General features: G+C 43.4%; 1 protein-coding gene across 4 annotated transcripts in view; it reads left to right on the top strand.

The window, feature by feature from the left end:
* Positions 1-13179, top strand: part of Tnpo1 (transportin 1) — an 84903-nt gene that overhangs the window by 23744 nt on the left and 47980 nt on the right. For 2 of the 4 annotated variants that reach the window (XR_013108134.1, XM_076927269.1), the window contains exons 2-4: positions 6337-6450; positions 8642-8717; positions 10870-11019. Coding sequence is in view for 3 of the 4 variants with exons in the window: in XM_076927269.1 (XP_076783384.1) it covers positions 6337-6450; positions 8642-8717; positions 10870-11019 (340 nt within the window). In the remaining variant the exon portion in view is untranslated. Of the gene's footprint in view, positions 1-6075; positions 6213-6336; positions 6451-8641; positions 8718-10869; positions 11020-13179 lie in introns of those variants that run through there. The other 2 variants (XM_076927267.1, XM_076927268.1) reach the window with 2 other exon arrangements.

Raw genomic sequence — 13179 nt, 5'->3', positions numbered from 1 at the left:
CTCTGCTACTGACATAATCATACATTAGTTTGGCTGTTGTTTTAGATAGGGTCTCGCCATGCAGCATTGTCTGGCTTTGAAATCACAGTATAGACCAGGCTCTGCCTCTGCCCTCTAATGCTGGGAATAAGGACACCATCATGCTTACCATATATAGTACAGTGTTTAAATCTTTTAAAATGTAAGGACCAGAACTTTGAGTTGTATGTTTGTCTTCTGAGAAACAGGACTACCTTTCTCCAGACACTGGAACTCTACTTTTGATGAAGTTGGGACAGTTAAATTTCTGGTGGCTCCTGCTGTCACTGTGGCCTGAGGGATTTAGCCTGACAGCATTGGGGAGTAGAGCATGGACAGACAAGTCTTGTACTCAGCTCTCCTCAGTGGGAAGATTATGCCTTCTTTTTTTGTTTGTTTGTTTGTTTGTTTTTTGGTTTTTCGAGACAGGGTTTCTCTGTGTATCCCTGGCTGTCCTGGAACTCACTCTGTAGACCAGGCTGGCCTCGAACTCAGAAATCCGCCTGCCTCTGCCTCCCAAGTGCTGGGATTAAAGGCGTGCGCCACCAACGCCCGGCCATGCCTTCTAATTTTAAGTGATGATGCCTTTCATGCCTTCACAACCTGCCCACTTACTAGACTCCGGGTCTAAAAGGCGCCCCAGCCCTGGTCTCAGCCTTCCCCACATTTACTTTCGATCTGTTCCATCTCAGCTGAAAAGTCAGTTCTTCAAGGAACTTCTTTCTAGTCTCCTAACTGGATTAGTGCTCTGTTGTCTTAGTTGTTATCCACACCTTCCTCCGATGAGGCAATGTGCTGAGGAGGAGTGATTGCTGATTGAGAGGAACTCTCGTTTCTAGGGTAAGAGAGTGGTGTTAGACGACCACTAGGAAGCCATCCTAAGCCAGGCCTGTGCGACGTGTGAATGCTCCACTTGAGTCGAATTGGACAAACAAAAAATGCCCTTATAGTTTTCAGAGCCAAGAGCTGAACTTTTGTTTACATATATACATTGAACTTTTGGCTGGCGCGCGCGCGCACACACGCGCGCACACACACACACACACACACACACACACACACACACAGTTTTCTAGTTGTAAACTGCAGTGTTACTGCAGGATGCGTACTTCTTGTTTCCTTGGAACACCACCACATCTTGTTTACCTTTGGGGAGGTCCTGACACTGATGGCAACATCTATTACTTCACAGTGATGCAACATGCCTGTGGGAACTTGGGATTTGAGTGAAATGGGGGAAGAGCTTTGAAGCATATGAGGGAAGCACATCTCTTTTCCTAGCTGAGTATGTTTGTCTTTTTCCTCACTCCTTAGTAGACAGTGCATCCGGCTCTCACTGAGTGAGAGCAGTGGTTCACTTGCCTTTGTCTTCGCCAGTGCTCACCAAGCAGGAGATGTGTAGGGTTTGGATTTACAGATGGATGTGGGAACTGAGATTCCAGCCTTGGTTCTCTAGAAGACCAGCCCGTGCTCTTAAAGCCGTCCTAAAATCTCAGTGTGGGCCAAGCAGTGGTGTCGCACACCTTTAATCCCAGCACTTGGGAGGCAGAGGCAGGCGGATTTCTGAGTTCGAGGCCAGCCTGGTCTACAGAGTGAGTTCCAGGACAGCCAGGGCTACACAGAGAAACCCTTGTCTCGAAAAACCAAAAAAAGAAAAAAAAATGAAAGGAAAAGAAAATCTCAGCCTAGATTAGGCTGGCTTTGAACTCAGATGTGCCTGCAGCTGCCTTCTTAGTGCTGGGATTAAAGGTACGTTTGTTTTAGTATGTGTGTTGGGGTTTTGTCTTCATGTATATCTGCAGCACCATGAGTAACAGGTGCCTGTGGAGCAAGAGACATGGCTAGATTTCCCTGGAACTGGGGTAACAGGCAGTTGTGGGCTGTGGGTGCTGGGAATGGAACCTGGATCCTTTAGAAGAACAGCTGGTATCCTTAACCACTGGGCCATCTCCCCACCTCTGGGTTAATAACTCTTATAACTCCGTTTTTTCAGGTCATTCATACTCCTTGCTAGGTATTTATAATCTAATTTGGAGTTGATATATTTCCATATAATAGTTGGGAAGCTAAGGCTCAGAGGGATTGATTTTCTTGTGTAGGTTTTCACATCTATTCCCCAGATTAATTAATTTTAAGACAGAGTCTCATGATGTAGCCTTGGCTGGCCTAGAACTCACTCTGTGGATCAGACTGGCCTTCTAACTCATAGATCTGCTTGCCTCTAGGTGTGTGTATGTATGTGTGTGGTTGTGGTTGTGATGGGGGAGGCATGACATAGTGCACCTATGGAGGTCAGAAGATAAGTTTGGAGCTGGCAGGGATAGAATGCTGGTTGCAGCAAGAACCTTTACACTTTGGATTACTCTCGCTGGCCCTCCCCTCCGTGGGGAGAAGCTGGGTAGTTTTAGTTTCCAATCATTGGAAATTTGTATGAGTTTAAGAATTTAGGGTTGACTGATTTTTGTCTTCTGAAGGAAGTATCACAACAACTTAAATCATATAAAGTTGCTTTTTATTCCAGTTCCATATCTATGTACTAGATTTTAATTTTACCTATATGGGTGTTTTGCCTGCATGTATGTCTGTCCATCATGTGGCTGGAGCTGGAGAAACCAGAAAAGGATGTGTAGGGTTTGGATTTACAGATGGTTGTGAGCAGCTGTGTGGGTACTGGGAATTGGTCCTGTGTAACCATAGCAACTGTTCTTAAACACTGAGCCACCTCTCCAGCCCCTCTAGTTAGCTCTCCAAGAACTGTCTTCTGGGTTTTTATTTACCATTGGGTATTACTTTGGGGGGAGGGGGGATATTTAGCTCTGTGTCTTCAAAAGTATGTCAGCTAGTAATTATTTTGATATTAGAAGAAAATATTACTTTTGATATTCAATTTAATTAACATTAATGTTCTTTAAAGAAATGGTTTCTGCCTCATATAAAGCCGGCATGCTTTGGTTATTGTTACATCTAATGACTTTGAAATGATTCTGTCTATTCTGAGATTTGAATTGTTATTAAACTAGTGAGTGCGGAAGACGATTGTGGCTATGGCTGCATCGTCATAAGAATGCTCTTGCTGCTGCTAAACTGTGCCCTAAGAACAGCCAAGTGTAAACACTACCTGTTTATACCTGAGTAGTGTGCTTTCCTATTTCATGGCCGGCTCTAGCTCTATAGCCAAGGCTAGTTTTGACATTGATCCCCTTGACTAATCCTCCTGGGTGCTGAGATCGTAGGCATATGCCACCATGCCTTGCTTTGCCACAGTTTTTAAGTGTGATACAGAAGTTCAAAGTAACAATTCTCAGTCAAATATTTTTGAGAGGCTTTTGTTACAGATAACTTTAATTAGGTATTGGGGAACACTTATTATCATTGTTTGATCAAATTAGATTTAGAAAGAAGGTTTTCCTGTGTAGCCCTGGCTGTCCAGGAACTAATTCTGTAGATAAGTCTGGCCTAGAACTCAGAAGATCCACCTGCTTCTGCCTCTGACCCTGAGTGCTAGGATTAAAGGTTTGTACCACCAGCCTCAAATGAGATATTTTTTGGTTTGTTTGTTTGTTTTTGTTTTTTTTTCTAGACAGGGTTCTTCTGCATATCCCTGGCTATCCTGGAACTCATTGTGTAGACTAGACTGGTGTCAAACTCACCTCCCAGCTCACATAAAAGAGATACTGTCAATACTGAACTGTTGATAGAATAGATGTGGGCATAGTAGATCATATCACTGATCCCATCAATCAGGCAGTCTTTGAGTTTGAGGATAGATAGTCTGATGCTCACAGTAAGACCTTCCCTCAAAATAAACAAATACTGTTTATGTGATGCAGGTCTAGAGAAGGAAGTCTGGTAATGGTCTGATATTACGTTTTCGTCACCGCCTTTAGAATGAGATGACTGCTTTTCTCACTGGGCGACTGTTAGCCTTGGCTTTAGTTTCTTAAAGGGCCTTGAGGGCATAAGTGAGCTGTTTCAGCAGGTGTTGAATGAATGCGTTGGCCTGGAATGATGGTCATGCTATATTTAATATAAATGGAAGGTTGTAGATTTAATATTAGTGTAGCGTTACTTATGCATTAGCTATTTTTTTCTCGTAAGGGAGCAACGCTGATTTTAGTGCATAGTTTAATGGGGAGATACAACCTAGTAGAGCAGGAAGACTGCCGGTCACGTCAGGCAAGCATGGCCTCTTGTGGCTCCATAGTCCTAGAAATGCTGGAACTTGTTTCTTCCTACATCTCAAAGGAACAGGAAGCATGAGGCAGAAATCTATAGGGGCATAAAAACCTCAAGACCCATCCCTGGTGGTCTGTATCCTCCAGGGAGGGGCTGCCTCCTAAAGTTTCCACCACTTCTCAATAGTCTCACCATCTAAAATCAAGAGTTCAGACCCAGGAACCTGTGGAGGACATTTTATATTCTAGCCAGAATACTGTGTATAGTTGCGATTAGACAGCACTGTAAAAATACATCAAATTTAATATCATTTCAGAGACACAATCTTGGTGGTAGAGTTGAATCAACTTTACTTGTATAACCATGTTGTTTAAGTATAATGTAGTTCTTGCAATTTTAAAAAGCTTTTGAAGTTAGAACAAGAAAACAATCTATAATGGTAAAGTCTCCTAAGGTTTATTGTGGTAATGAACTTGAGAGACCTCCATCTTGAACGGGTGTGGGGTCAAATAGGTGTGCTCACTTGTAAAGAAGTCCGTTTGGTTATGTGCTTATCATTTGTACATCTGTGACTGCCAATTAAAGGTTTAAAAATTGCAGCACAACAATAGAATGGAGTACTGTATGTTCTACAGTATTTTCTTAAACCATGTGATGCACAGACGGAAAAATGACAATTTTCACTATTGCATAATATAGAAAGTACACTGTACATAAACATTATAGTAGCAATAAATACTAGGAAAACTGGGATAAGATCAGTACTGTAGCAGTATTGGTTACAGCGATGTCAGAGAAGAGTTGTGGGTTTGGTGTAGTTGTTGGATGCTCTGTTGTTGCTCATTTTGTAAGAACAGCTGATTGTGATTGCCCGGTTTGGGAGACAATAGAAGATGTTAAGCAAAGTCATGGTAGAGATATGAAGCACAAAACCGTGAAGGAGAGGAGGGGAAAACAGTTTGGAAAAATGAAGGAGAGGGCAAGGTCAAATAGAGGATTGTAAGAAGATGAGGGGAGAGAGAGAACCTGCTAGAAAGAGTTAGCTGAAACTGCTAAACCATTGTGTAGTAGAGTTGATTAAAAATCCTCTCCTTCACCAAGCCTCTCGGGTTTGGTTATTAAAAATAATTCACAGTTAATACTTGGGTTTTATTAGTTTTGTTCAAGAATTTAGTTTTAATGAAACTGTCATTAGCACAGTAGCCTCACGTTGCTGTAGCAGATGCAGCTCAAACATTAATTCCCAGTCTCCACCGATTATGTTACCCTTCTCAGTAATGTGCACAGTCGCCGCCTGTCCACTTTAGTGAGGGCAAATAATACACCTTACTACGTTTTACAGTCAAATGGGGCGCGCGAGGGGGGGGGACTTTCTCAGAACTAAACACTACCCTGTTGTAACTTACATGGTTTTTCTTATTTATCCTTCGTTCCACAGCCCTTTGTGTAAGGCAGTTATTTCATGATGGAATTTATTTCACTTACTGAGTTCGTAAGTTGAAGTTTATGAAAGGGTGAATTTTTTTTCCATTGAAGTTCTACAAAGGTTGCATTTAATGTGATTGAGGTGTGGTTATGATTGTAACACGCCCTCAACATTTTATTTGAACGGCTAATATAGCTTTGTATATTACGTTGAAGTGCAAGTGTTTTTATTTTCACTATTGAGCTGTCAGCTCCATTACGAAAGTCCCTGTCGTTATTCCACCACACTTATTTAAAACAATAACCCGAATCAGATTTCTACCGCGGCTTCGCAGGGGCCTGCTTTAGAGCAGCCCTGTGCAAGCAGCCTGGCTGCATGACTTGGGTTGGTCTGAACTGAGTGCTCCGTGGCACTAGGACCCAGGGGGCTCCCGTGAGCGGATCTTGGGGCCAGATTGCAAATTCGCGGTGACTCAGTCTGGTCAGCTCCTGGCGCTCGAGGCGGCCGCGGCGCACGGCACAGACACAGCGGACGGACGGACGTTGGCGCGGAGCTGCCGAGCAGTCCGGCCGGGTTTCGGGTCCGAGCCTCGGTCGGGGCCCGGGCTGGGGCCGGGCGGCGGGCGGTGGGCGGCGGGCGGGCGTGCGGACGCGCGGCGGGCCTGTGCGTGGCACTAACATCTGCTCGTCTCTTCCTGTGTCTGGCTTTATTTGCAGCAAACCAAGATGGAGTATGAGTGGAAACCTGACGAGCAAGGGCTTCAGCAGATCCTGCAGCTGCTCAAGGAGTCCCAGTCCCCAGACACCACCATCCAGAGGACCGTGCAACAAGTATCCTTGCCGTGCGGTGCCGGGCCTCGCGTCGCCGCCCGCCGCCCGCCGCCCGCCGCCGCTCCGGGCCGCGGCCCCCACCCGGCCGGCCTCGTGCACGCGGCTGCAGCCCGCCAGGCCCGCCGCCGCCACCGCGTGGGGCTCGGCTGCTGCTTCCGGGCCGCCGCCGCCGGGGAGGCCACACGTGCCGCGCCGCCACGTCCCCGCTGCCGAGCGGGAGCGGCCGGGCCCACACAATGACCGGTGGGGCGGGGGCGGCAGGCCTGCGAGCCGGGCTGAGCCTGGGGTACGGGGTGGAGCTGGCGCGGGGTTTGAACTGGCCAGAGGGCCTGGGGCTTTCTCCCGCCGCGCCTGAATGGCCGGTGACTCTGTGGTGCTCGTGGGAGCACCTGTTGCAGCCTCCCTGGCGCACCAGTTAGGTTTGCACGTTAAAAGTTTGGCCCAAGGCTGCATGGACTAGAGCTACCCAAGGGGTTGCTGTGTGTTGAGCGCTGGTGTAGAGGTCCTATTGCCACAGTTGGAGAAACGTAGAACATTTGCAGGGTGCACGGATGGAGAGCTGCAGGCTCGCAGATGGACCCCTGTTAAAAGTCCAAGCAAGTTAATTCTTTAAGAACTTAGATTTGTTGTATTCACGCCACAGCCCCTTGTAATGCTTCCCAGTAAGGAGCAAAATCACCTAATAGGGAGCTTAGTAAATTAAATAAGATCCTGGTGTTTGAGCTTATTTCATTTTGTAAAAAATCCACAGAAGTGATGTTACTAGAGGGTTTCAAGAAGTACTGCATTGCTGTACCCTCAGCCCTCCAGTAGATGCCTGAGTATGACATTGCCCGATTAAAAGAGGATACGATAGTGACTGAGATCTACTTGAGTTGTTTAAAAAGCCATTTTGTTTGAATACCTTTGATACTAGTGAAAATAGCTTTGGGAATAGTGGAGCTTTTATCTGAACATGCTGTAGATCAGTCTTAATTTTGTGTTGTCATAGTTCCATGGTTGGCAGAAATTGAAAAAAAATGTAAGTATTATTTTACAAAATAAATAAAACTAGCCAAGTCCAGAATTGCATTGTAACTTCTATAGCACTGAGTATTTTAGTTTCTTGTTTTAAGTACCTATTGTATACCAAGTATGGTGCTATGGGTATTGAGAGCATATTATGTTCTGTGAGGAAGAACAAAGTAATCAAGCATGGCTGTGCCACCGCTGTGATCACAGCTCGTGGGAGGTTAGAGTGTTCACGATGGCCTGTTCTTTTATGTCCTTAGCATAGAGCAGATTTGTTCTGTTACACATATACACAAACATGCACACACACATTACCTGGATGTATGTGTATGTTCATTATAGGTACATGAAAAACCATGTAGCCAAAAGGAAAGCATTGCCATCCAATATGTGTGTGTGTGTGTGTGTGTGTCTGTCTTAAATTGTATGAGAGCATGCTTTATCGCAAGGTAATAATAAACATTAACATCAGCATGCTAAAACTAAGAATCCTTGTTTGGTCTTTACTTAGAAAAAGTAGTTACATTTTGCTAGAATTTGCATACCAACTCCAGACATTTTAAGGCCATTTTCAGTATGTAAAAAGTCTGTTTATTATACCCAGTATATTTAGTAATTAATTTAAATTTCTTTAGTAAAAACATTTTAATCTCTGTGTGGGTAAGACACCCCTGCCAAACAAATTACAGATTGAGAGTCGGGGCTTGAAAGATTTAGAGCATTATGTCCCTGGCAGTTAGTGTCCTTATGTGTTGTGTCTTGGTATGAATGGGGGTTGATTTGATGGACTTTATATCTGGGAAGAGTTGGTGTGGAGACGAGCATAAATGGCATTCTCTGCTTTTACATTCTTAAAGAACAAACGAGTCAAAAAGAGCCATCTCGCTCATTTTCAAAAGCTCTTGAGTGCAAGAAAAATGCTTTATTGAGCATATAGATGCTTCCCTTCATGTCTGTCTTATTGAATATATTTAATGCAGTATTTCAGCCAGAAAGAACTCAAAGGCTTTTTTTTTTTAATAACAAGTACTAGTGTATGGTAAATAACATATCAAGTTTGATTTAATAAGCAAAAATTCTTAGGAAAAGTGAAAGACTAAAAATTATTAGATTTTAAAATGCTTAATTTCTTTCTCTGTAGATTATACAGAGAAGTTTCCTTAACTACTGTTTGTTCTAGAAACTGGAACAACTCAATCAATATCCAGATTTTAACAACTACTTGATTTTTGTTCTTACAAAATTAAAATCTGAAGGTAAGTAGAGCTTAACTAAAAATATCTTCAACACTGTTAAGATCTTTATACTGTGAATTATTGTCAGAGGATTTCATTTTGCCATCTAATTAATGGGTGTCAGGTGTGCCACCTGTAGTTACTGCCTCTGTGGTACTTAGATGGGTAAGAACCGTTTTCTTGCTAACTGGATGCTGATGTCAGTTTCCTTATTGTTTGCAAAATGAAAACTGGGTTGCATAGTCTGTCTTGGTTTTGTACCTGCATATGATAAAGATTCACTTCTTAAAGAATGTGCAGATTGAATGCAGGGCTTAATAATTACCTGGATGTATATGTATGCGTATTATAGGTACATGAAAAACCATATGGCCAAAGTGAAAACACTGCCATCCAATAATTGTCTTTGAACTTTAACCTCTGACTGTATACTGTTTCAAAGTTATTTACAAATAATAGAGTCATTAACTATTACAGTTTTCATTTTAATTATCCCTACTTGTCTGTTTTTAAAATGACACGGTCTTTATTGTTCCTAATACATGCCATGGATCGTTCTTGACGTTATTTCACAAATTACGTATTCACGAGCACTGCTTCTTTGTCAGACCATTTGGATCATGGGAAATACGAATGAAACAAATAACGGTCATTGCCCTTGCTGAGCTCATAGGAAGGACAGTACCGGCTGCTCTTGATGGTGTTTGGGTGTTGAGTGTCTCTTCCTGGAGCTCACTGCAGGCACTTACACAAGTAACACAGTTTTCTGGCCTCAAAACAAGAGCCTTAGCCCTTGTTTGTCAATGGGTGTCCTAGAAGCCATAGTAAAAAACACTGCTCTGTTTGAACTCTTGACACTAAGGCATATAACCTGTCTTGCTTCTTTCAGCTGGAAAATGCCTGCCAGATATTCAGAGCCTATAAGATCTCAGTTCCAGAGCCTAGCATACCATAGAAGAAAAGATTTTCTAATTCATACACACGCTAGTGGTTCTCTTAATTTGTTCTCAGATGGTTTTTTAGTCAATTTTGTGGGTTTTGTGATTGAAGGACATAATAAACATTTTTAAACAATCTAGGTTTTAAACTAGAAATTCTTTTAGTATATCTTTAAAATCAATGATTATTCTGCTTTGGTGAATACTTGAGAATATACTGTTTTTCTTAGTATAGAAAAATCTCACATCAGTAATCACTTGGCTGGAGGTGTAGTTCATTTTAGAATAGCATGTGTGAAGCCCTTAGCTCTGCAGACATCCCCTCATCACACACCTTTTTTTGGTGTGTGATAGAGTTGAGACAGAATCTCTCTGTGTAGTCCCGACTGTCCTGGAACTCATTCTGTAGACCAGGCTCACCTCATACTCAGATCTACCTGCCTCTGCCTCCTGAGGACTGAGATTAAAGGTGTGTGCCACCAGGCCTGGCTAAAACAGTGGTTGTTTGTTTTGTTGTTGTTTTAGTTTTTGAATCATTCTCAATACATCCCAACCATAGATCTTCCGTCCCCCTCAGACGAGCAGGCCTCCCAGGGACATCAGATAAACGTGGCAAGCTTCAATAAGACTAGGCCCATACCATCACATCAAGATTGGACAGGGCAACCCAGTAGGAAGAAATGGGTCCTACAAGTAGGCAAGAGTCAGGAACAGCCTCTATTCCTACTATTAGGAAATCCACAAGAACGCTGAGCTACTCAGCCATAGCATATATGCAGAGGACCCAGGTTAGACTCCTACAGGGTCCCTGATCGATCCCAAATTCCCATGAGTCCGTCTTCGTGGTATGTCCCTGAACCCTCTGGTTCTTCCAATCCTGATCCATCCTTCCTCCCTTCTGCCTAATGTTTATCTACATCTGCTCCAAGCAATTGGCTAGATGAAGTCTCTGGTCTCTTTGACAATGATTCTGCTAGGCTCTGGTCCCAGCACACCCTGCCAGCAGAACACTGTAGGTTGAAGGTTTTGTGGCTGGGTTGGGGTCCCAATCCTTGAATATAAATGGTTTTAAAATACCTGTTATTGAAGAGTGATGGTGGTGGAGCATGCCTTTAATCCCAGAGGCAGAGGCATGTGGCTCTCGTGAGTTCTAGCAACTAACACCAAGTGGCTGATGTTGACGTCTGAAACACAGAACTCCTTTAACATTGCCTGCTGCCACTGCTTTCTTCCAGACGAGCCCACGCGGTCATTGAGTGGTCTGATCTTGAAGAACAATGTGAAAGCTCATTTTCAGAACTTCCCGAATGGTGTGACAGACTTCATCAAGAGTGAATGTCTAAATAATATTGGGGACTCCTCTCCGCTGATCAGAGCTACTGTTGGTAAGCAAGCCATGTGTGTCACAGAAGACTTGCCTAGGCTTTCTGAGTTCAGTTGGGATTGACAGTGTGTAGCCTTTTAAATCCTTATGTACATTGTTCACTCATGGCAATAACAGATCCATAAGGCAGTGAAGCCGAGGGCACTGGTTGCTAACCCATGAGATGGTGAGAATGGGGCATCGAAGATTGTCAGGCACTCAGCCTTCTTTGAGAACCTGTGCATAGGGATTCCTTACTGTCTAATGCAGTGGTGAATCATTTCTGGTGTCGCTCTCTAAGGTACAGCATCAGTCTTACGTAGAGGATTCTAAGTGTTTACTCTTCCAGTACTAGCCTTCTTTAGATCTGATTCTCTTCAGGCATTACCATGGTAAGGATGCTCTTTGTTCTGACTTGAGGTCTGAGGAGCATGGTGCATTTGTAGTTTGGAGTACAAACTCCATAGTTTATTCTCCCACCCTCATGGATCCTCTTAATTGGCAGTGGTAAAGAGAATGGAGTGTGCTGGCTGTTTTCTATTTACAACTAAGAAGGGAGCCATAAATGTACTAAAATGGGATAAAAAAGATTAATTCCCTCAGAGAAAAAGCAGTTTAGCTGAAAGGCAAGGAATGGGTGAGCTACAGAAGTTAAATGAGACCCTTGGCTCCGTCCCTAAACCTGCCCGGTTTGTCCAGTCCACATGGGAGAGCACCTGAGCTGTAGAAGGTTGGAAGTGCTGGACAAAGAGTCCCTGTTACCTTTCAGCCAGTGAAGCCTGTGTTTCTTTTCCAACCTCTTTGGGCTGGTTTATTTTAGGATTGTTCCCCATACAATTCTAAGAACTGAATCCATGGCCTTACTTAGACATGATAGCCACACATTGCCCTGAGCCTTAGCAAGCTTGGAATAAATTAATTAATTTGAAATAATTTCTTATTTCAAATTAGAAATGCTGTTGATGGCTATAATTTGTATTTCTTGATATCATTTCATAAAGTCTGTATGGTTCTTGGATTTTAGGGTTTTTTTTTTTTAAAGATTTATTTATTTTATGTATATGAGTACACTGTTGCTGTCTTCAGACACACCAGAAGAGGGCGTTGGATTTCATTACAGATGGTTGTGAGCCACCATGTGGTTGCTGGGAATTGAACTCAGGTCCTTTGGAAGTGCAGTCAGTGCTCTTAACTACTGAGCCATCTCTCCAGCCTCTTAGGTCTTGTTTATAGTATGTACTCTGGCATTCTGACTGTGAGAGGCCAATGACATTTTTTAGTATAACCAACAGTTTTTAATGTAGCTTCTGATGTAAGTGCAGTGTATTTCCAAGTAATGTCTGGAATACGGTTAAGTAATTGTGACTCCAGATTGAATGTGGATAGAACGGCTAAAGCAGTGGTTGGCGAGTAGGAAGTGATCACATTCATTTAGTTCATCTGCAGATTACGTATCCCTTGGGGTTTTGGAGCGTTCACATATTTTGCGTTTTGGGCAACCTTTACCAGAATTCACATTGCTATAAAATCCGAATGTCCTGAACAATCTCACTGTATCTCCAGATGGCCTCACTGTGGAACTCAGTATGTAAAGCAGGCTGACAAGGAACTCAATGAGATCTCCTTGCTTCTGCCCCCGAGTGCTGGTGTTCAAGGCCATTATAGCTGGCTTATAATTTCTGGTAATTTAAAAAGTCTGAAATACTAAATACATAAAGCTACCATTTAAATAGATTGGCCAGTTAAATGATTTGCTTTGTGTTTTGTTAATTAAAAATGAAAGGGCAGTGGTGCTGTAAGACAGTAAAACAGAAGCTTAAGAATTTGCAGATTCGGGCTGGAGAGACGGCTCAGCGGTTAAGAGCACTGGCTGGTTTTCTGAAGGTTTGCAGTTCAATCCTCAGCATCCACACGGTGACTCGCAGCCATCTGTAACAGGATCCAGTGCCCTCTTCTGGTGTGTCTGAGACAGTGACAGTGTGCTCAGACATTTACTGCTATTGATGGTACTGAGGATGAGAGGTGGCCCAGGGCTCAGCCCAGATGCGACATGGCTACCACCCTGTTTAAATGTTCAGGGAATGTCCCAGAAGACAAGGGCAGGAGAGTGTGAGAGCAAGCACGGGCACCTCGTGAGAAAGGCTTCAGAATGCTGTCTTCTGGGCATGACGTGGCTGATGAA

This window comes from Arvicanthis niloticus, chromosome 29 (assembly GCF_011762505.2).
Source record: "Arvicanthis niloticus isolate mArvNil1 chromosome 29, mArvNil1.pat.X, whole genome shotgun sequence".
NCBI lineage: Eukaryota > Metazoa > Chordata > Mammalia > Rodentia > Muridae > Arvicanthis > Arvicanthis niloticus.
This window is presented reverse-complemented; position numbering and strand designations above follow the sequence as displayed.